Genomic DNA, 23,857 nt, shown 5'->3' with positions numbered 1-23,857 from the left:
AGGGCCGCCAGTTTGAGACCCCTGGTTTAGAGTGATGTTCAATTTAAGTCTACAGGTAGTTACTGCACAGGCTCAGCGGGTGCAGAATAAAACTTTGAACACTGAAGAAGGCTACCACTGATGGGCAGGTGAAAATAAGCATCAGGGAGGAGTGTGTGGTGGGTTTCTAGATTAGGTTTGGGGCTTTGGAGGGAGAGCTAGATCAAGCTTTTCATTTACAGTGATCTTGAGCTGATGGCATTCAATATGTGTACATTGTCATTTCTCAGGGTCGCGGAGGAAAGAAATTTAATATTGAGCTGAAGGAGATCATGGAGAGGGATCCACTTTGCCAGCTGTGTGAGAATGAGAAGGATCTAATCTGGACCTTGCGGTACGACTGTAGAGAAAACTTCCCCTGTTCACTCCCTAAACTACTGTTGTCTGTCAAGTGGAACAAGCTTGAAGATGTTGCCCAGGTAAGAGAAAATGTGTTCTACTAGAGATGTACAAGTGGCAGCAGTACTGTACAGAGCATAGTACGCATCACATCTTTAGTATTGTGTAACAACCGTTATAGTTAATTTCTCATACAGTCGCTACACAAGTGATTGTTGCCTATGGATATATATGGATCAGGGGTTTTCTTTTTCTTTTTATCAGCTAGCTGGCTGATTGCAGAAAAACACTAAACTGATTTCCCTATCCCCACACGTGAAACAGATGGAGGAATAATCCCTGCTGTGTTGTATTCTGACAGCAGGACCCCCCCCTGCTGTCAGAGTACAATGATCCAGTGCTGCAGCCCTAATTGAAGGAAAATTTTCCAAAAAGCCGGTTCGAGAGAAGACTATCATTAAATCAACTTCTCTGTAACGGAAACTGCCATGGATGGACAGATATTCAGCCAGTCCCTGCTGTGTGTTCTTTGGTTTATTATGCCTTTTCAGAGCCTAGAACAGGCTTGTTGATTACTGAAAAAAATCAGAGGAAAGATGCACAGTAAAAAATCGCATGAACAGAGGCTGCACTTGTGGGACACATGCTAAATCTGTCCATAAGCGATTATTTAAAATAATTGGTAATGGCATATATAGCACATAATACAAAGACCAGTATGCAGCACTGTGTGCGCTTCGAGCCATAAAACAAGAGGCTGCAGAGATGAATATTGTGAGGAGAATGATGCATCTAGCTGCAATTAACTTAACTTTAAAAAATCCACTTAACTTACCTTAACATTAATTCTCTAAATGTTGTCTCAGTAGCTGTTTCCTGGAATGCATAAGCATTACAATCACTGATTTATTATATTGCCTTCATTTGCTATTTAAAGACACCCTGTCCTGGTATAATATCTTTTTTTAATCCAAGCACAAATCTCTCTAAAAAAAAAAAAAAAAAAAAAAAAAAAAAGGGTTGTACGTGTTTACCTTTCCGGCCACCTGCAATGCAGAATGCTGCTCTGTTGTAGAGGAACTAGTCCTCCAAAGTACGCTGGGAAAACGCACCTCTGGGAGTGTCAGTCTACGGAGTCTCTAGCAGCTCTTACTTATTACTCCCTCTGACCTCACATCACTATAGAATACAGTAATGAAATGAGATCAGAGTGCAAAAGTAGTGACAGCTGCTGGGGACCAAGGAGATGGGCATTCCTGTAAGTGTCTGTTTCCCAGCAAACTTCGAGGGACCTGTCATCTTCACCAGAGCATTATTGAGAGGTGTGGGTGGAAGGAATGGTAGATTTGTATAATCTTCTTTACAATTTGGTGCTTGGAAATTGTTAGTGTGACAAGATCTCTCTTGAGCAGTTTTAAAAGTCTTTAGGCTACTATACAGTGGGTATAGAAAAATAAATACCCCTTTGAAAAAAAATTAACATTTCTTTAGCGATGTGGGGTGCTATGCAAGGCAGTTGGGCCCTGTTTTAAATGGACCCAGTCCTTGAAGGTTTGTTAAACGTAACCCGGCGTGATGGGTGAAAGCTGGATTTTCTGTTAAATGCGCAGAATCCTGTGGTTGAAAAATCGGTCAGCTGAAACACCATGTAAAAACCTCCTAACTAGGTTCCCCTTTCATGGGGAGCAACTATTTGGAGAAGACTTGGATAAATATATCAAGACAATTTCTGCTGGGAAAAATACCTTTTTACCAGTCAAAATAAAATATAAATGCCCTGCATTTAAACGGACTCTTTCCCCTGCGCCAGGGGCTTTCGCCTCTAGGCAGTGGCGACGGCCTCCGCCGTCAGACTCTAGAGAAAGAACTCTGGGTCAGACGCAGGCTCAAAAGAAGCCCTGGGGTAGGAAATCTGCAAAACAGAATTTTAAAGCCTCATCATGAAGAGGCAACCCCCTCACCAAGGTGGGGGGAAAACTTCTGCAATTTTCAGAAGCCTGGAAAAAGGAAATTCAGGACAGATGGGTCATTTCCACGGTAATGCTGTGGGGTACAAGCTGGAATTCCGGGACTTTCCACCGTCTCGCTTCTTGAGGTCAAGTGTTTCCAAAGACCCAGAGAAAAAACAGTCTCTGTTTCAGGCACTAGACCGATTAATATCTCAAGGGGTGATCATACAGTTACCCACAAAAAGAGCAAGGTCTGGGATTTTATTCAAACCTTTTTATGGTACCAAAGCCAAGTGGAGATGTCGGACCCATTCTAGATCTAAGAAAGCTAAATCAATTCCTCAAGATCCGCTCCTTTCGCATGGAGACAATCAGGTCAGTAGTTTCTATCCTGTTAAGAAAAGAACTTCGGGCATTAATCAACATCAGGGATGCATATCTGCATGTCCCTATATTTCCTGCTCATCAAAATTTCTGCGGTTTGAGTTAGAACAGCAGCATTTTCAATTTGTAGCCCTGCCCTTTGGGCTAGCCACAGCACCTCAGGTGTTCACCAAAGTGCTGGCCCCACCTCTAGCCAGGTTAAGGGCACAGGGCATAACAATCGTAGCGTACCTAGACGATCTATTACTTATAGATCAATCAGCGACTCGTCTGGCGCAAAGCGTACGCATTGCAACCAACTAATGTCTTATTTATTCTGCCGGAGAGTCCTAAGAAGGGACAGGCAGCATCAAAATCCACTGTTGCTAAGTGGATTTGGCAAGTGATAATTCAAACTTATGATTTAAGGGGTAAAATTCCCCCTATTTCAAGTTAAGGCGATTTCTACCAGGTCGGTTAGTGCTTCTTGGGCAGTGCGTCATCAGGCCTCCATGGCTCAGATCTGTAAGGCCGCAACTTGGTCTTCAGTGCATACATTCACAAAATTTTATCAGGTGGATGTAAGGAGGTACGTGGATATCGCCTTCCGGTGCAGTTTGCTGCAAGCAGCAGTATAAATCCTCAAGTCTGGGTGTACCCTGCGGGTTGTTTTCTCCCACCCCTCATGTGGCATTGCTATGGGACGTCCCATTAAGTAACTACTTAAGGCTCTGTGTCCCATGATGTACGATAAAGAAAATAGGATTTTTATAACATCTTACCTGTAAAGTCTTTTTCTTGGAGTACATCATGGGACACAAAGGTCCCTCCCCTCTTTTTTGGGATACAAGTATATTGCTTTGCTACAAACACTGATGTGCTCCTGGAAGGAGGAGGGGTTATATAGGGGAGTAAACTTCCTTAATTGGGGTTTACCAGTGTCAACACCTGACGGTAGGCTATAACCCATTAAGTAATTACTTAAGGCTCTGTGTCCCATGATGTATTCCAAGAAAAGGATTTTACAGGTAAGCTGTTATAAAAATCCTATTTTTGTTGCTTTTTATTTTCTATACCCACTGTATGTAGAGCCTTAGTACCGTGCAGTGCCTGTTCCAAAGCCCAAGACCCTTTTTTAAATCGTTGCTGATGCCTATAGCCAAACTTTCTGACACAGCAGTTCATAAAGGATTGAACTGGATATATTCTGATAATACAGAAATTGAAAGGTCCATGTATAATGGCTGGCAATGTCATATGCTACTAATGAGTAGGGATGAGCTGAACACCCCCCGCTTCGGTTCTCAGCAGAACATGCGAACAGGCAAAAAATTAGTTTGAACACGCGAACTCCCTTAAAGTCTATGGGACACGAATGTGAAAAATCAAAAGTGCTAATTTTAAGGGTTAATATGCAAGTTATGTCATAAAAAGTGTTTGGGGACCTAGGTCCTGCCCCAGGGGACATGTATCAATGCAAAAAAAAGTTTTAAAAAAAGGACGTTTTTTCAGGAGCAGTGATTTTAATAATGCTTAAAGTGAAACAATAAAAGTGAAATATTCCTTTAAATTTCGTACCTGGGGGGTGTCGATAGTATGCCTGTAAAGTGGCTTATGTTTCCAGTGTTTAGAACAGTCCCTGCACAAAATGACATTTCTAAAGGAAAATAAGTCATTTAAAAGTACTTACGGCTTTAATGAATTGTCTTTTTAAATCACTTATCATAAACGGGTGGCCCCGCCCCCTCTGATGCCACGGGGAAGCCATTGGGAAGTCCCTGTGTGTCAGAGGGGGCGGGGTCACTTGGGTTTGTTACCGTGAGGCCATGCCCTCAGTTATAAAAGAACTGTCATCTGCGAGGACTCGTCATACGTTGAGTGCCTCCCATGGAGGGGGATCTTTTTTTTTTTTTTCCGGTCCGTCGGCAGAGCGAGAGAAGAAGATGAATGGACTTCGTGGGACATTTTTATTTTTTAATAAAGGACTTGCCCCCAAGCTGTGTCTTGTGGTTTTAACATTTTGACACTTTTTTGTGAAATGGTAGGGGTACAATGTACCGTTACCATTTCAAACGGGGGGGGGGGGCGCAATCTGGGGGTCCCCTTGTTAAAGGGGGCATCCAGATTTCGATAAGCCCACAGACCCCCACAACCACCGTGCAAGGGTTGCGGGGATGAGGCCCTTGTCCCCATCACCATGGGGACAAGGTGCTTTGGAGGGCATGTGGCCTGGTACGGTTCAGGAGGGGGGGCTCACTCTCACCCCCCCTCTTTTCCTGCGGCCTGCCAGGTTGCGTGCTCAGATAAGGGTCTGGTATGTATTTATGGGGGGACCCCCATGCCATTTTTAAAAAAAATTTTGGCGCGAGGTTCCCCTTAAAACCCATACCAAACCTAAAAGGTCTGGTATAGATTTTGAGGGGGACCCCTACGCTATTTTCTTAAAAAAAAAAAAATGGTGCAGGGTTCCCCTTAATATCCATACCAGACCTGAAGGGCCTGGTATGGAATTTGGGGGGACCCACATGCAATTTTTTTTTTTTTTTTTTTTTAATTTTGGTTCGGGGTTTCCCTTAATATTCATACCAGACCCAAAGGGCCTGGTAATGGACTGGGGGGGGATCCCATGCCGTTTTCTTTCAATGACTTATCTGTATTGCCGGACCCGACAATTCATTATAGCCGCGAGTACTTTTAAATGACTTTTTCCTTTAGAAATGTCATTTTGTGCAGGGACTGTTCTAAACATGGGGAAAAATGCGCCACTTTACAGGCATACTATAGACAACATCCAGGTACGAAATTTAAAGGAACATTTCACTTTTATTCTTTCACTTTAAGCGATATTAAAATCACTGCTCCCGAAAAAACGTCCCTTTTTAAAACTTTTTTTGTATTGATACATGTCCCCTGGGGCAGGACCCAGGTCCCCAAACACTTTTTTGACAATACCATGCATATAAGCCTTTAAAATTAGCACTTTTAATTTCTTTTAAAGGGTGTTCCGTGGCTTTCGAATTTGCCACGAATACCCCAAATTGTTCGCTATTCCGCGAACAGGCGAACATCGGACTCATCCCTACTAATGAGGGAAGAAGAGGTTTGGGGGGTCATGTTTATGAAACTACAAAATTTCAAGGATAATTATCCCTGGCCAAATCCAGCATTTACCATTTTCGGCTCCTGTGATCTTTGCTGTGCAGCCTGCATCAGCATTTTCATTTAAAGATGAAAATGTAAAACCTTGTGAGGATCAGCTCAATGCCCCCAATTTTCATCAGTCTATGCCAGCTCTCAAAATTTCCACTCGCCTGCTTGCATTTGGCGAATGGAAAAAATGTGAGGGCAAGTGTGAAGCCGCATAAGAGTTCTCTGCATGCTCTGCATTCATCTGTCAGATGAGCTCCATTCTTCTCTATGTCCAGGGCACATAGCTGCCTTAGAGCTCCATGATTGGGGGAGGGGGGCATAAAAGCTGTAACCTCAGTCCTCAGGAAAGAGTAGAGCGGTGGTGCAACAGAGGCGGATGGGTGCTGTAGAAGTAGCCCGCCCCCCACTTAACTATAACAAACCCCTGGGCCGTTTCCGTGCGGGTCCTGAGCGGGGAACATAAGACAGGGGGAGGCCGGGGATCTGCACACAAGTGGGCTATTAATAGGGGGACATCAAGGACGGAGAGATAAGATGCCGGGACTGTGCCTGGGGTGATGGAAGAGATGCATGGGTGCAAGATGAGGAGCCCAGTTGCAGGAAAGGAGGAGGAGTAGAGGGAAATCCTCCTTGATTTTTGCATATCACTTATCTACCATCCCTGATTAGCAGCCAGGCATGGAGTAGATGAGGGGTCCAGGGATCTGTCCTGTCCATCCTGCCAGGTGATTTCTGTAATAGAGAGATCCAGCTCTCACAGACTGGACTCTTAGCCCCCCGTTCACATCGGCATGATTTGACATGCGATTTGACATGTCAAATCGCAGCCTATTGCCGGCAATGGCACCGTCCCAAAGTGGCGCAAAGTCGGCCTCACACTGATTTCCAAAGGTAGTTCCTGCACTACTTTTTGGCGTCTTCCGGGGCGATTCCAATAGACATCTGTGTGAGAGGCCGCACAGATTTATTTCAAATCGTCCCTGAACTCGCACTGAAATTAGAGTTTGAAATTGTGCAAGTTTGGCTGAACTTGCACGATTTCAAACTTCCCAGTTCACACTGGAATGTGGTGTGGGAAACCCACGATCTGTGCACATTTCCTGCACCGCATTAAAATCGTACTGCCTGTGCAATTTAAGCCCAGTCTAAATGAATGGGCTTGTATCATACCACATTGAATCGCTTGTAAATTGTACAGGAATGTGCTTCAGTTCCTGTGCAATTCATATATGGTTGATAGTGTGAACCAAGGCTAAGTGTACCTGTCATAGATCTTGATTTGTCGGTGAGGACAGGAGACTGCATTACATGACACATCATAACTACAGGGCAAACTGCTTTAAGCTTCATTCACACTAGCCTTTTTTTTGTTTGTTTTGCACAACGTACATTGGGCAACCCTTTTACTTGAATAACTTGCCCTACATGTGATAAACATGCCAAAGAAGCTCCCACACTTTTTTGGGCAGTGAGCTTTGCATGATTTGGCACTCGGCAAAGCGTATGTCTGTTAGCTGCGCTTGGGATGCAATTAAAAATGGCACTGCAAGCACGGTGTACAATTTTTCTTTTACATTTTGTGCACATTTACGGAACCTGTATGTGAATGGGCCTTCAGGGCTCATTAGCACAGGGCTTTGTAAAAAAAATTTTTGCCCAAGTAAACAAAAATCCTTGCATCGGCCCTGTCCATGGGCCTGTGTTCTGTCAGATTAGGCAACCCGTCAGAATTGGTAATGGAAGTGATGTTCTGTCGCCGCCATCTTGCTACGCCCCACACTCCTCCACAGTAACGATACACAGAGAAGGGAGTAAGCGGATGTCTTGTTACACCCACCGGGGTTTTGCATTTCACAGTTATTTTTAACAGGAAAAGGAGCATATATGGTGAAATACAGTATTTCAAAATCCATTGGACTGTTTACATGTTGAATTATAAAAGCAGCGGTGTTCTGTCAGATCAGCAAACCTGTGAGATCAGCAGGTTTGCTGTTGCTTTTAAAATTCAACATCTAAACAATCCGTCGGATTTCTATACACTGTATTTCACCTTATAAGCTGCGTTTCCTGTTAAAAATAACTGTGTAATGCAAAACTCCAGTGGGTGTAATGAGATGTCCGCTTGCCCCCTTCTCTGTGTATCATTACTGTGGAGGAGTTGCGAGGTGTAGCAAGATGGCGGCGATGGAAGGTCACTTCCGTTACCAATTCTGACGGGTCGCCTAATCTGACAGAACACCTGCACTGCTGATCCACCAATCACTCCTCTGCTTTATTGTTAAAGTTGTTGTTAATAATTTTTGTAATGTAATTCTGCATAAAACCTTTAACAGTGTAATTTCATGAGATAATTTTGGAGGGCATGTTTAGGGGTGGGGCAACTGGTGGCGAGTAAATCTTAAGACCTGACTAGTAGCTCAGGACTTGAAATTTTGAGCCCTGGTCTATGCTATCCATAGACACGAGACTGCTGGCCAGACCCAGGAAAGTTCGCTTGAACAAATTATTTATTATTGAAATTATGATTCTAGGTGGAAGATTGCGCACGAGTATCATCTTGAGCTGTTAAAATGTCAGTGCAAATAGATTGTAATGAAAAATTTTAGCCTTAGACTGATCTTTTGTTCAATCTTTTTGAAACAAACATGAAGCTTCTTCAGACCACTATTTTATGTCTAATAAGCCATAGATTCTGGCATGTCAGACAAGGTTTAGCATGTTACTGAAAGAGCAGTGGAGGAGATCACGTGAGTGCTCTGGGGGTAACTCAGTCTTTCATTAGCAGCTTCTTTAATCATTTTTAAAGCTACTATGAACTGTTTTTTCAGCTTTAAGATGCCTATCAGCATTTCTGCTTAGGACCAGAAATAAATTGGCATTTTACATTAAGAGCAAACACAGCTGTACAGGGCTGTAATAAGATGGTTTCCTGTCTGCATTCACTGATTGGAGGCTGTATGGATGCAGTGCTGTTTTTAGACATCCTTTGGTCTCTGGGCGTCCTTCGGGTTAGCATTTTGATGGCTGATTATCTGTGCTGGTCACAGAGCTCCTCTGTAGCCCTCGCTTCCCTTCCAGATTTACAGCAGCGGAATGTAAACATGAAGCTAGCTGTATTTTTGGAATTTCCTTGCTCCTGTCAGGTCACTCAGACCTCTGCTTCCTTCCAAACCACGGCCTGCACACTAACTTCCAAAAGACGCAAGACATGATTTCCTCCAATCACAGCTTGACTCTTACTGTTCAGGGGGAATCTGAAAATTCCTACAGATTACAGATCCATGACTGGAAAACTACCATGTATGTCTGGACACTTTGATGTGACCCCTGTCCTTCATGTTAGATCACTTTCGCCATGTATAACTTTTCTGCATGTAACATATTTTAAAAGTTAGTGTTTGCACCACACCATGAGTTTAAAATCATCTAAAGCATTTTGTAGGATTGAGGAGGAGTTCTTAAAAAAAAAAAAAAAAAAAAAAAAATTCTAGTTTTAGTGGAGCTTCTTACCTGTCTTGAAGACATCAGTATTCTAAGCTGCTCCCTGCATTATTTGACTCTGTTGCAGTTGATCAGTCCACTTGCTGAAACGTGGGAAGATCTCCCTCTTAAGCTGCATTCTCCAAAATGGTACAAAAGGGGGAGGACAGCTCTATGCATTTCCATGGCAAGTGAAGAAGTTATGTGCACAAGAATTGCTTTCATTCAAATTATAACAATGTGTAGGCTAAGACACTTTATTAATCTAATGACCTTTCCTAAAACCCTGATTACTCTTAGCAGTATGCCACCAATATAATCATTTTTTTAATTTCTTTTTATAGTAATTATATGCTAGCTAAAACCATCATTGATACAGTTGTGATGGTTGTTTTACAATCTATTTTTACAAAACGAGTTGTGGATCACTACAGATTTTTAGCTGGCATGTTTTTGAAGGAATAGGAAAAACAGAGTGAGACCCCCTTCACACGAGTGCATGTCAAGCTCCCAACTTGCTTCCATGTCATAGTCAGGAGTTCCAAATTCTTCTAGATTGTAAACTCCAACGAGCAGGGCCCTCTGATCCCTCCTGTATTGATTTGTATTGTAACTGTACCGTCTGCCCTCACATTTTAAAGCACTGCGCAAACTGTTGGCGCTATATAAATCCTGTATAATAATTGCTTTTCAGGTTTGTTTCATCTGCAAGGATAAATGAAAAATCCATCAAACATTGTAGGTGACTTCTCTGGTCCGCAAGGGCATTCATGTGGAAAAATCACAATTGCCAACAAAGCTATTGTAATGAGAGAGTGTGCCTTGGGGAAGTAGGTTGATGTGATGTCTTAATTTACTGTGATTAACCCCTTCATTAAGAAGGGTTAAGCAAAATCCTAACACCTGAACATATCCTCGCAACTACTTAATGTATTCAGGCGAATTATACCTTGCTTTTTTCAGGAGAAATTGGACATTCATTTGGTGTTCTAAAGTAATGGATATATCCTGATTTTTATATATATATATATATATATATATATAATGTTTTTTTTTTTTTTTTTTTTACGGAAATCTGGCACAAGATGGTAAAAATCTTTCCTGTAAAAATAATTATTGTATGTCTTGCTATTATTATAACCTGTGACCAAAAAACAACCCAAAATAATCTGGCTTCTGATGATCACAGTGATACAATGTATGTGTGTAATTTTTTGTTTGTACCAGTAGTTGGGCCCAGAAACAATAGTGTGCATTTTGCTCTTCTTTTTTTTTTTTTTTTTTTTTTTTTTTTTCTGTCATACCAACACTGACGCTATTTTTTTTTTTTTTTTCTTTTAAAGCCATTTGTACCCTACCTAAAATACATTGACCCTAACCTTTGACTCTTAGCATTGTTTTTGACCCTAAGTTTGACCAGAACTCTAACCCTGACATTGACCTAGATCAAACCTTATTCTAGTTACGGTATTTCTTTCTTTTTAAATTTTTTTTTTTACATACATACTTTCTTTGTTTTATGTGTTTCTCCTCTAGCAAGGAAAAAAGATACAATGTATCTTTTTCTCCATGCAAGAGGATAAAACCATATAGGGGTGGGCTATGACAGTGACTGTTTACTGCGATAGTTAATCGGAGGTTATCACAGGGATAACATTTCTTATGGTTCCCGATCATTGGTATGAGACCCTGATTTTTAAAGTAAGAGGATGGTCTCTGTGCTGGGAGCACGCTGTACAGCACGTTCTCAGCACAGACACAGCCACACATATATGCTGCCCCATGGATAAAGACCCACCTCCATGAGGCCACATATGCATACGCTTGTCAGGAAGGTGTTAACATCGATACTTTTAGTGCACAGTAAACTTTCCACCATCTCTTTTTGCACCAGTTCCAAAATAATTGTCACATAACATATACTGCAGAGCAGCATCCTCTTCTGGAAGCAATGTGATTCTATATCTAGATGTCCAGGTGCTTTGAAAGGAAAGTGAGGCCAGATTTCATACACAACTATTTCCTGTCCTGTCTGTGATCAGACAGTGAACTGATAAACAGGGAAGGAGAAAATCACACTGTGAGGATAATAAACAGGTCTCTGGAAAATTCCTCTAGCATAGTCAGCAGTCTGCTCATAAGGTGTACATCACAGGACTCTGACTTCGAGAAAGTGTATTTCTACTGATCATACCACTAAGTCATCAGTACCGTCTGTGTATGACACATGTGTTGGACATATCTACCTGTGCTGCTTCCCCTGTACTGGATAATTATCCACAAGAGATATTTCCAGAACAAGCCTCTAATCCCTGTGCATGATAATTTACCAACATACTGTGACCTTTCCAGTATGTTATAGTGATCTGCATACTTTCAGCACCCAACAACACTACTTTTATTCTTTTGGGTCAAGCAAAATAGGAAGACCAGTCTGGTAACTGGACTAAAGTGCAGAAAACATTCTCAGAACTGAGCTGAGACGCACAGCATTCTGTGGACAGTGTTGGAATGTCGATGGCATTCTGTGTTCTGAGCTACACTAGAGGTCTTTTTGTAGAACATTTTTCAGACTGAGCTAGAACGCACATAAAATTGGAGACTTAGCAACACATCAGAAGGCATGCTGTAGGCCAGGGGTCTCAAACTGGCGGCCCTCCAGCTTTTGCGACACTACAAGTCCAATGAGGCATTGCAAGGCTGACAGTTATGCCCCGTACACACGGTCGGATTTTCCGACGGAAAATGTGTGATAGGACCTTGTTGTCGGAAATTCCGACCATGTGTAGGCTCCATCACACATTTTCCATCGGATTTTCCGACACACAAAGTTTGAGAGCAGGATATAAAATTTTCCGACAACAAAACCCGTTGTCGTAAATTCCGATCGTGTGTACACGAATCCGATAGACAAAGTGCCACGCATGCTCAGAATAAATAAAGAGATGAAAGCTATTGGCCACTGCCCCGTTTGTAGTCCCGACGTACGCGTTTTACGTCACCGCGTTCAGAACGATCGTTTTTTCCGACAACTTTGTGTGACCGTGTGTATGCAAGACAAGTTTGAGCCAACATCCGTTGGAAAAAATCCTAGGATTTTGTTGTCGGAATGTCCGAACAAAGTCCGACCGTGTGTACGGGGCATTACAAGCATGACTTCCACAGGCAGAGGCATGATGGGACTTGTAGTATCACAACAGCTGGGGGGCCGCCAGTTTGAGACCCCTGCTGTAGAGTAATAAAACAGCAGTCATAGCTGCAGACAACGGGGTATGTAATGCCTGTCCTGCAGAATTCTTATGTCCTGTTTTACCTGGTTACAGAGACCTGAAAACTGTAATTTGCTAATTGCTCATTTTAGGGCCTCAAGTGATGAGGCAAAAGGACAAATGGTTAGCTTTAAAAATGCAAATCATTAAGTTACAACAAATATTTTCCTATGTAGATCAAAACTTGGAAGGAATGCATACATTTTCATGTCTATAGTAAAATATGATATGGCAGTCAGATATAAAGTTGCATGCTTATTTCCATCTATAAATATGTATTGAGCAAACAACTTTGAATCAACCTTTTAATTTGACTGCTATAAGCCAGTACATACAGGTTGCATAGTGTTCATAGACCTATAATCATTTTGCAACCACACATTAATCCAGTGTGTAGGACAATGACTAGCCCATGTCAGCGACCATTTTTGGTAGTTACGGTTTTGTATTCTGCCCCCCACTTTATTTATCTCAATGCTGTATGTTTGTCCAGTGAGATCCACGTTCATTCCTGTTGTATTTACAGCTTCAGGCACTGCTGCAGATCTGGTCCAAACTACCCCCAAGAGATGCCCTGGAACTGCTTGATTTCAACTATCCTGATCAGTATGTAAGAGAATATGCTGTCAACTGTCTAAAGAGTATGAGGTAGGTGAATTCTGTGTAACCACATATAAGACTTCCTGCACTCCGCCATGCAGGGACTGTTTAGTATGCAGAGCCTGCGCAATCACTATCGCACCACATGCAGCCACCCATTAAAGTGATTGTAAGGGTTAGTTTTTTATTTTTTTTTAAATAACAAACATATCAAACCTTGCCTCCACTGTGCAGCTCGTTTTGCACAGAGTGACCCCAAACATCCTCTTCTGGGGTCCCTCGGCAGCTCTCGCGGCTCCGCCCCACATCAGATAACCCCCTAGGAGAAGCGCTCTCCCAAAGGGGTTACCTTGCGGGCACGCACCCAAGTCCAGCATTCGGCGTCCTTAGCCACCGAATGTACGACTCAGCTCCGCCCCCCCCGGTGCCTGCGTAATTGGATTTGATTGACGGCAGCGGGAGGCAAAGGCTGCGCTGCTATCAATCTATCCAATCGAGCCGAGAACCCCGGGCAGAGAGACAGCTCGTCCCCGTTGGGTTAAGTTCCAGGGCTCAGGTAAGTAAAACAGGGGGACTGGGGGGCTGGTCAGTGCCAGGTGTTTTTTCACTTTAATGCATAGGATGCATTAATGTGAAAAAAACACAAAGGTTTAGAACCCCTTTAAGTTGAATTGGAAGATGCGGCTATACATGGTTATGCGCCATGTTCACTTAAAGCAGGCATAAAGTTGTATTGTGTAAACACAGATATTGTGCATAAAATATTGTGCATTTGGAGCATGCATCCATGCAGGTGCTTTATGCAACCCCTGACACAACCGTGTACAGCCGCAGCTCAAGTAAAGCACACACAGATGGCATGCTTTTGGAGCACATGTGCATATGCACATGCGGATGCTTTATGCAAGCCTAGCATACAGACAATTCTTCACATTTATCTCAATTGACAGCTATACACGGCAGCAGCAGGCTCCAGAAAAATGGTTATGCAGGCATTCTGTACAGCCATGTGCATGAGGCCTAAAATGTGCTCTACAAATGTTACTGGCCTGAAAACAACAATAAAAAATTCCATAGTCTTGCCCACATACAGGAAAGCATTTTACTAATTTCTGTAAGGCCTTTTTCACACAGACAGTAAAAATAGATGGTTGGGTTTTTACCACTTCCTGACCTCCTCACCTCGCCTGTCAATGCCATTCACAACTGTTAAAGTAGAGAGCAGATAGAGGTGTATACAAGGCAGCACTAGCTTTGCCTTGACACATGGCGAGGCAAAAATAACGCTGTCTGTAGAGTTTGGCAGGTGTTGACGCTTTTCAACAGCTTTCATTTACTGCTATTAAAATGTGGTGCAAACATGATGTAAAAGCACCTACAGAGCATTTAAGACTCATTTACAAAGCATCAAGTGATCATTTCTCATTTTAGCATTGCAAAAAAGTGGTTCTAAAAGGAGATTGTGCTAAAAGCAGAAGGTTTTTTTTTTTACCCTAATGTATTGTCTGCATTAAAGCGGGGGTCCACCTATCTATCGTGTTTTTTTTTTATTTTTTTTTGAGTTCATTCACAAACTTTTCTTCTCAGCATTACATACTCACATATTGTGTGTAATATGTCCGCCTGTGTCAGATTTCGTCGGAAAGAATAACTTATATTATTCACTGCATGCGGTTTCCATCTTCATTGTGGGCATTTGAAGCCCACAAGCATTTATTTCCTGGATGTGGTGAATGCTGTGCTCCCAGCATTCACCGCTCGTTCCCGCACATGCTCAGTGGCATCCTGGGAAGCCTGAGACTAGCTCCCAGGAGTCTGGGAGAGGCTAGAAACACGCCTACTCCCACGGGAGGAGAACCAGGAAGTGCAAAGAAGAATAGAAAAATAAAAGGTAATTACGGCGATTTAAATTTTTTTTAAAGGCATGTCAGCATCTAGGCAAGGAAGAGAATACATACAGATATTGTTCAAAATTTGGGTGGAACTCCGCTTTAAGGTAAAAAACTGTCTCCATGTAGCCCCCCCCCCCCAGCTCAATCTCAATTTGATCTCAATCCACTGATGTGCACGAGAGCAGAGGCTCTCTCAGCTTTCTCCCTCATTGGCTCAGACACAGCAACAGGAGTGATTGTCTCCCGCATTTCTCAATCACAGCCAGTGAGGATCCAGCAGGGCCCAGCCGCGCTGTGTGTGCTCCAAAGGACACACAGAGCAGGGCTCGGGAGTAAGCATGCATGGGTGCCCCCAGAACAAGCCTTTTGCTGAGGGGGCACTCAGCAGGGATGGAGGAGCCAAGAGCACCAGCGAAGGACCTGAGAAGAGAAGGATCGGGGCTGCTCTGTGCAAAACCATTGCACAATAATGATGAGCTCCGGCGTGTTGGCAAAACCCACGTGCCGATCCCGCCAGGAAGTTGGCACTGCGCTGCGCTTATCAGAGGCAGTGAGACATTTCCCGAACTCTGCAGCCGTGCATAGTTAGTTTTAATGGCTGCTATAAAATTCAACCCCTGTGTGAATTTACAATAACTGACTTTGTGCAGTCCTATTGTATTCACTATGATGTGTTAAATATTTACAAATAATTACTGTTCTATCCTCAGTTTATGTTGGATCAGCAGTAATTACAAGAAATTTCATCTTTTACATCCTATCATAAGCAGCTGAAGTTAACTTTTGGCATCATGGTTTTGTTCATCATTTAAAATATTACAGATAATGACAAGATGTGTGGAGAGCTGTATGCTGACACCTTTTTTTATGTGTTACAGTGACGAGGAGTTATCCCAGTATTTACTGCAGTTGGTACAGGTTCTTAAATATGAGCCTTTCCTGGATTGCGCCCTGTCCCGATTCTTGTTGCAGAGAGCCCTGGCTAATCGTAGAATTGGCCAGTTCCTGTTTTGGCATCTGAGGTTGGTACACATTGGTTTTAGAGACTTAGTCTGCACTTTATTCTGCCTAACTACAAATATTGAACAAGGGAACTGCAAGCGTTCACTCATAAAACCATATCGAATAAATACAGTATTCTTTTTCCTATTTTTTTTTTTTTTTTTCAACATCCTAGCTAATCTGTTAAATACAAAGTACAGTGGCAAGAAAAAGTATGTGAACACCTTGGAATTGACTGTTTTTCTGCAGAAATTTGCCATAAAATGTGATCGGAGTCTCATCTAAGTTACAACAAAAGACAAACAATATGTTAAGCTGATAAAACACAGGCAATTCTAATTTCTCATGTCTTTATTGAACACAACCATTAAACATTCACAGTGTTGGGGGAAAAATTAAGTGAATCCTTGGAGTTAATAGCTGGTCGAACCCCCTTCAAGCGAGCACTTTCAGTAGCTCTGAAACAGACCTGCACAACACTCAGGAGGAATTTTTGACCATTCCTCATTACAAAATTGCTTCAGCTCAGACTAATTATGTCAACTAAAGCTAATTGGTGTCAGTAGTTTGCACACCTGGAGCCTTATTAATGAAATTAATTTAGAGATGTGATTTAGAGTTGCTTTTATTAACAAAAGACACTCAAACATTTTAAGATTGCTGTTCATAAGAAGCATTAGCTGCCGTGCGAATCGTGCCGTACAAAAAGAAGCTCTCTGAAAGCATAGGGTCAAGAGTAGTTGATCTGTATAAGGCTGGAATAGGCATACAAAGCGATATCAAATTATATAAATTAAGATAGTTTAGTACTGTGGCTACTCCTCCTAGAAGCTGACTCCCCAAGGCACAACACAGTATCCTCAATAAGGTAAAGAAGAACCGTTGAGTAAAAGCTTGAAGACATTACTGGATCTGGCAAACTGTTCATAAGTCTACCATAGCATTTAAACAGGCAGAGCGTCCATGGCAGAACACCACTAAGGAAACCGTTGCGCTCAAAAAAAAAAAAAATGTATATTATAATGCTGCTGCGCACCTGAAGTTTGCCAAAGAGCACGTTGGCAAGCCACCATGGATGTTTTGTGGACTAATGGAACTTACAAGCACTAAACCAGCAGAGTTACTTAATTTTTTTCTCCATCACTGTGAATGTTTAATAGACAAGTTCAATAAAGACGTTAGAATTGTATGTTATCAGCTTAACCACATTGTGTTTGCCTATTTTGACTTATGCTGAATACACGCAAGAATTTTTTTTTTCTTTTCTTTATTTCTTTCTTTAAACCCAGCGGGCTAAAAAAAAAAATAAAAAACTTAAAGGCCACTGTACTAACATAAGTGATGTTAGTGCAGTGACCTCCCCTGCTGTGCCTTTGTGTTCTGACAGGGGGACTTCCTCTCCGCCAGAATACATTGATTAGCAATTGCAGCCATTGGCTACCAGCGCTGATTGGATGCTGATTTTCCAACATGACTGTTCGACAGAAACAGCTACCCTCTGACTGAATTTTGGCCTCTTCTGTTGGACTGAGAGCTGTACACACTGGATCAGTGGTCGGCATTTCATGGGACCCGGCCCGCGGACATGTTCACCGCTGTCCTCTTTATTGGACAGAGGTGAGCAGCTGGTATCACAGGGCCAGATGGGGCGGGAACCGCTGAAGTTAACATTTTACATTAACCACTTGCCTATCAGGCATTTACACCCCCTTCCTGCCCAGGCCATTTTTCAGGTTTCAGTGCTGTCGCACTTTGAATGACAATTGCGCGGCCGAGCTACACTGTACCCAAACAAATTTTTTTTATCATTTTCTTCACATAAATAGAGCTTTCTTTTGGTGGTATTTAATCACTGCTGGGTTTTTTTTATTTTTTACAAAATTTTGAAAAGAAAATGTTTTTTACTTTTTTTTTTCTGTCAGTAAATTTTGTAACTAAGAAATTTTTCGCCTTCACTGATGTGTGCTGATGAGGCAGCACTGATGGGCACTGATAGGCTGAACTGGTGGCACTGATGAGGCACTAATATGCTGCACTTATGGGCACTGACATGTGGCCTAGATGGGAGGCACTGATGGGCACTTAGGTGGCACTAATAGGCGCCACTGGTGGGCACTGATAGGCGCCATGGATAGGCGGTACTGATGGGCATTGATGGGTGGCACTGATGGGCATTGATTGACAGCAGTGATGGGCATTGATAGGTGGCACTGATTGCCAGCACTGACTGGCATCACTAATGGGCACTGATTGGTGGCACTTGTGGGCAGTGGTGGGCACTGATTGCTGCCACTGGTGGGCACTGATACCTGGTAATGGTGGGCACTGATTTGTGACACTATTTTGCAATATTGTAATCAGGGCACTGATGATCAGTGCCCTGATTACATTCTTAGATGTCCCCCTGCGTGGAGATGCTGCTGATCGGCTCTCCTCACACTCTGTCAGTGTGAGGCGAGGAGCGCCGATTACTGGCACTTTCTTGTTTACATGTAACCGGCTGTGATTGGACACAGCCGATCACATGGTTAAAGAGCCAAAGACGCGGCTCTTTTCAGAGATCGGGGTCGCGCCGTGTCCTAGCAACACGGCTCGGCCGTTCTGGGACGCCGTCATATGATGGCGTCCCACAACGAGAGCCACACCGCCCTGCCGCCATTTGATGGCAGGCGGGCAGCAAGCAGTTAAACAGCAGGTGATTGGTTGCTGGGTGATCCTAGCAACCAATTACCAGCCTGTCAATGTAAAAGATTAATTTAAGCAGTTCCTGCCCCCATCCAGCCCTGTGATACAAGCCACTTGCCGATGTGCTCTACACCTGTGTAAGGTAGGAGAGCTCTGCCCACACAGTGTGTTTTTGTGTCTGTGAGGCACACTATGGGGGCAGAGGGCACTACAGTGGGGGGGGGGTGCAGGGGTCAGAGGACACTACAGTGAAGGAGGGGGGGGGGCAGGGACAGAGGACACTACAGTGGGGGGCACAGGAAACTCGCTATGGGGGAGCGGGGCAGAGGACACTACATTTGGGGGCACAGGAAACTTGCTATGGGGGGAACAAGGCAGAGGACCCTATGGGAGTGATGTGAAGGGGACAGAGGACATTGCAATGAGGGGGACCCTATTGGGGAACCCATCACCCCTGGGGACAGGAACCCCATCTCCAGACCATGCTTGCTGGCGTCAACCACCCTTGGGTGTCATGATGGGGGAGGGGGGCAGTAAAATCCGAATCCCCATCCACATGCTCCCTCAGGGTGAACTGGCTTTGTATTAGTGAAGCACCCTAAAGTGAGGAAAACCTGTACTGTTATTATTACTATGTTGGGATTATTAATATCTTCATTTATTAGCAGGTGAATGCGGCCCTCCATGCATTCACATACATTGAATCCAGCCCTTAAGTGAAAAAGGTTGCTGACCCATGCACTGGATGAATGCTCCTGCCGAAACGACCGTTTTCAAATAATTTTTTTAGCCCATGTGTACCGATCCTTGGATGAGGATCAGATCCCATTTAATGGCAAAATGCTGCAATAGACCAGTTAATTTCAAGGGTTTACATAAGTTTTCTTGTCACTGCATATTACTACTAACTGTATAAAACGGGGAATCTATATGGTAAATATTTTTTTAAAGATTTTCTTTCATTGCCATTTAGAGATCCAGAAAGTCTTAGGCTGGGTTCACACTGGAACGGGCTGCGGATCCCACAGGAGCGACGTGCATCCCTGTTCCCCGTTTCAGGGACGAATCAGGGCCAAATCTATGCCTGAATTTGGCCCTGAAACGGAGCCAAAGACGCACAGCATTTCTGTGTAGTGCGATCCGCAGCCGCAACGGATATTTGTGAACCGGCTCCACAGGGAGCCAATCACATTCTCCTGCTATGCAAATTGGATGCGGAGAAACCAGCATATAATTCGCATAGGTGTGAACCTGGCCTTAAACCTTCAAGTTATAGTACCACCTATAAAGGAGCATTTGACACTGGCAAAAAAATAGCCAGGATAACTCTTCCTGCTACCAGCAAGTCTCTGTTTTTGAATGGAGGAGAAGATTCGGATGCCGCACACCGGATGTAGTCAAAAAATTTTCACTTTATTGAAAAAATGGGATCATCAAAATAACAAGACTGTCATGCAGAAAGTACAGATAAGCTGACGCGTTTCGCACTCAGGACTGAGTGCTTACTCATAGTCTCTGTTTTTGCTGGTGTCCTAGTAGGATGGATGTCTTTTTTTTATTTTTATTTTTTTCAGCTTTGCTGTGACTAACCTATATTTCGTTAGAACTTCTTTTTTTCTTTTGATTTTCTTCTTCTTTTAAAGTGCAGAGCTCGTTCTGGACATGCTTACACGCTTACTGTGCTTCCCAGACTCCGTTCTTGAAAAGTTACCTAAGGAGCAACCTTAGACTTATACCTTTGCCCAGTTCCTAAATAGAAATGTATAGAGCTGCACGATTCTGGCCAAAATGAGAATCACAATTTTTTTGCTTAGAATAAAGATCACGATTCTCGCAGCTTAAAATCTTTCACATTATACAAAAAAAAATTGGGCTAACTTTACTGGTTGTGTTTTTTTTTTTTTTTTTTTTTTTTTTTTTTAATTCATTAAAGTGTAATTTTTTCCAAAATAATTGTATTTGAAAGACTGCTGTGCAAATACAGTGCGACATAAAATATTGCAACAACCATCATTTTATTCTCTAGGGTCTCTACTAAAATAAAAAAAAAAGTTTACATTTTTCTAACACCCTAGAGCATAAAATGGCGGTCGTTGCAATACTTTGTCACACTGTATTTGCGCAGCGGTCTTACAAGCGCACTTTTTTTTTGAAAAAAATACACGTTTTTGAATTAAAAATTAAAACAGTAAAGTTAGCCCAATTTTTTTTATATTGTGAAAGATAATGTTACGCCAAGTAAATTGATACCCAACATGTCGCGCTTCAAAATTGCACCCGCTAGTGGAATGGCGACAAACATTTACCCTTAAAAATCTCCATAGGCGACGTTTAAAAAATTCTACAGGTTGCAAATTTTGAGTTAGAGGAGGTCTAGGGCTAGAATTATTGCTCTTGCTCTACCAATCGCGACAATACCACACGTGTGGTTTAAACACAGTTTTCATATGCGGGTGCTACTCACGTATGCATTCGCTTCTGCACGCAAACTTGGCAGGATCGAGAGCGTTTACATTTTTTTTTTATTATTATTTATTTTACCTTTTTTAGTTTTTATTTTTACACTGTTCTTTAAAAAAAAAAAATGTTTCACTTTTATTCCTATTACAAGGAATGTAAACATCCCTTGTAATAGAAAAAAAGCATGACAGGACCTCTTAAATATGAGATCCGGGGTCAAAAAGACCTAAAATGCAATAAAAAAAATGTAAAAAAATTTTTGTCATTTGGGGAAAAAAAAAATAAATAATGGCCCTTTAGGAGCTATGGGCGGAAGTGACGTTTTGACGTCGCTTCCGCTCTGCAATGGTAAGGAGATGGGTGGGGGCGATCTTCCCCTCACTTATCTCCATACCCAGGAAGGACAAGGAATCTGCCGCAGAGACCACTATTATCGGAAACCGGACTGCCTGCCAAAGGAGGATACCAGGGTTATGGCAGCTAGCTGCTCCCATAACAAAGATATCCCTCTTCAAAGTTAGGAAGGATATATATATATATATATCAGCGTGCAGTGGTCCGGGAGTGGTTAAACTTCCCTCATTTACACACCGAAAGGACAAATCGTTAAAATGTTCATACTTCGTTCCACTGCTAAAGAATGTTGTGATACTTGGCAAACTGCCTGTTTTTTTTTTTTTTTTTTTTCCTTTCTTTTGATGGCTGTCGGCTTCAGTAGAGCAGAGAGAATTTTCTGCATAGAAAGAATCTGGAAATACTTTGTCAAGATCGCAGGGGGGAAAAAATTGCGATAACGATCGTGCAGCTCTAGAAATGTACAAATATAATGTTAGCTGAGGCTTGTTTTCCAGGTCCAGACCCACTGGCATCAGCCTTTCCCTGTCTCTGAAGACTCCTATAGTCTGTGGGCTGATGGGACTGGGCACTGGGAGTTGCCCAATTTGCATAGGTCCCCTGGCACCTTTATTCTCCGTTTCTGTTTTTTTGCGTTTTTTTTTTTTTTTTTGCTGCGTAAGGGGTTAACACTGTGACACTGAGCACTTATGTCCTCTGCTGGGTATATTGTTGCCTGTGCTCCACTTTCTTGCCTGCCATACAGTAGCATCGAGTAAGCATCTCCTTGCTGATGGTTTTCTTGGCAAGAGCTATGTAAAGCGTCAAGCCTTAATCCGTTTTTCATGCCTTTCCTCTTGCCATGAGCCCATATGCTGCCTTATCACATGGTTGCAGCATCTGATGTACTAGGTGCCTACAGCTCACTTTCTTCTAAGTGCTCTGGGGCTGCTTGCAGTGCACCTATTGACAGTGCCGATATCTGCAGCCTGGAGTTATGTTGACCCCTGCTATTGAAGTCTATTGGTCTTTTTCAAATTTGGCTGCACCCTTTGCCGTTTCAGCTAAGGTCTTTAACATAGTTGTGTGAAACGTATGGCCCAAATCACCTAGGTATTTGTCGACTCTTGTGGAAGCCACAAACGTGCTCCAAGTGCCCTGCTGAGATTCTATACTTGAAGACTAGCTCCTGATTATATCATTATGAATGTTACTGGTGCCAAGTTCGCCCACGTTCCTCAGCAAAGAAAGCCTAAGGAACAGACTGCAACGTCTTTTCCTCCTTTGACTCTTGAGAAACTATTTTGTTTCTCCACTCCCTCTATCTCCTTCTTTCACCCACAAGTTGGTGTTTTTTATAGCCATCACCTCTGTGAGGTGAGTGTTTTAATTGGTGGCCTTATCCTGTAGGGAATCCTTTCTGGTTTTGAATTCTAACAAAGTTGTGTTAAGGCCCAGGACTTCATATTGCCTAAGGTAGTTTTTGCCTTTCACCTCAACCAAGTATATTTTTCTTTCAACCCACTGCCTGGCACCAGTTCACCAAAAAGACATTTCCCTCCATTTTCTGGATGTGGTTCAGGCTGTGAAAATCAAATTCTCAGCCACTGTTAAAAAAAAAAAAAAAAAAAAAAAAAAGACAGATTTCCTACTAGTTCCACCATCTCTAAGACTTCTCATCCAAGCCTATGGTCAGGATCACATTCCACCCTTTACTAGATCTGTGAGTGTTTCTTTGACTTTGAATCTGTCAGCTATTTCTCAGATTTGCAAGGCTGCCACCTAGTGTTCTGTTTTCGAAGTTTTAGCCTAGGTTCACACTTGTGTGATGTGGGAACCGGCACGATACCAGCACCGGTTCCCACATCTCTCCCACAGGCAGTTCACACTGCCTTCTGTGAACCGCTGCAGGTGTCAATACAATGTTAATGACACCCCCAGATCGGTTCACAGATCGCAGTGTGAACTGTAGATTTGGACAGGAATCGGATCGCATAGGTGAGAACACCCATGAGATCCGATTCCAGTGCGGGGGGGGGTCCCTGCATATTTTTCTGTGCGAATCCAATGCGAGTTCAGCCATACAACTGTATGGCTGAGCTCGCATTACTTAGATATTGCATGTTAACATTTATTTTCTTTGCCAATATGTAGTTGGACAGCTTTCCAACTTCTGTAGGTTAAAGACTTCCTCACAATAGATGACAAAAAAATCTGAATTTTTTTTTTTTTTTGCTCATCATAAAATCCTTTTATTGGTGTCCATCGAGGGACACCACTCACACCCCCATTGTGT

The 23,857-nt window shown here is 42.7% G+C and overlaps 1 protein-coding gene across 7 annotated transcripts in view; it reads left to right on the top strand.

Annotated features, from left to right (window-relative positions):
• Positions 1-23,857, top strand: part of PIK3CB (phosphatidylinositol-4,5-bisphosphate 3-kinase catalytic subunit beta) — a 264,723-nt gene that overhangs the window by 209,486 nt on the left and 31,380 nt on the right. For all 7 annotated transcript variants that reach the window (XM_073625868.1, XM_073625865.1, XM_073625866.1 and 4 more), the window contains 3 exons: positions 270-458; positions 13,116-13,237; positions 15,960-16,103. In XM_073625868.1, coding sequence (XP_073481969.1) covers positions 270-458; positions 13,116-13,237; positions 15,960-16,103 — 455 coding nt within the window. The remainder of the gene's footprint in view (positions 1-269; positions 459-13,115; positions 13,238-15,959; positions 16,104-23,857) is intronic.

This window comes from Aquarana catesbeiana, linkage group LG04 (genome assembly GCF_042186555.1).
Source record: "Aquarana catesbeiana isolate 2022-GZ linkage group LG04, ASM4218655v1, whole genome shotgun sequence".
Lineage (NCBI taxonomy): Eukaryota > Metazoa > Chordata > Amphibia > Anura > Ranidae > Aquarana > Aquarana catesbeiana.
The sequence above is the reverse complement of the archived record's forward strand: the minus strand, read 5'-3'. Positions and strand labels throughout refer to the sequence as shown.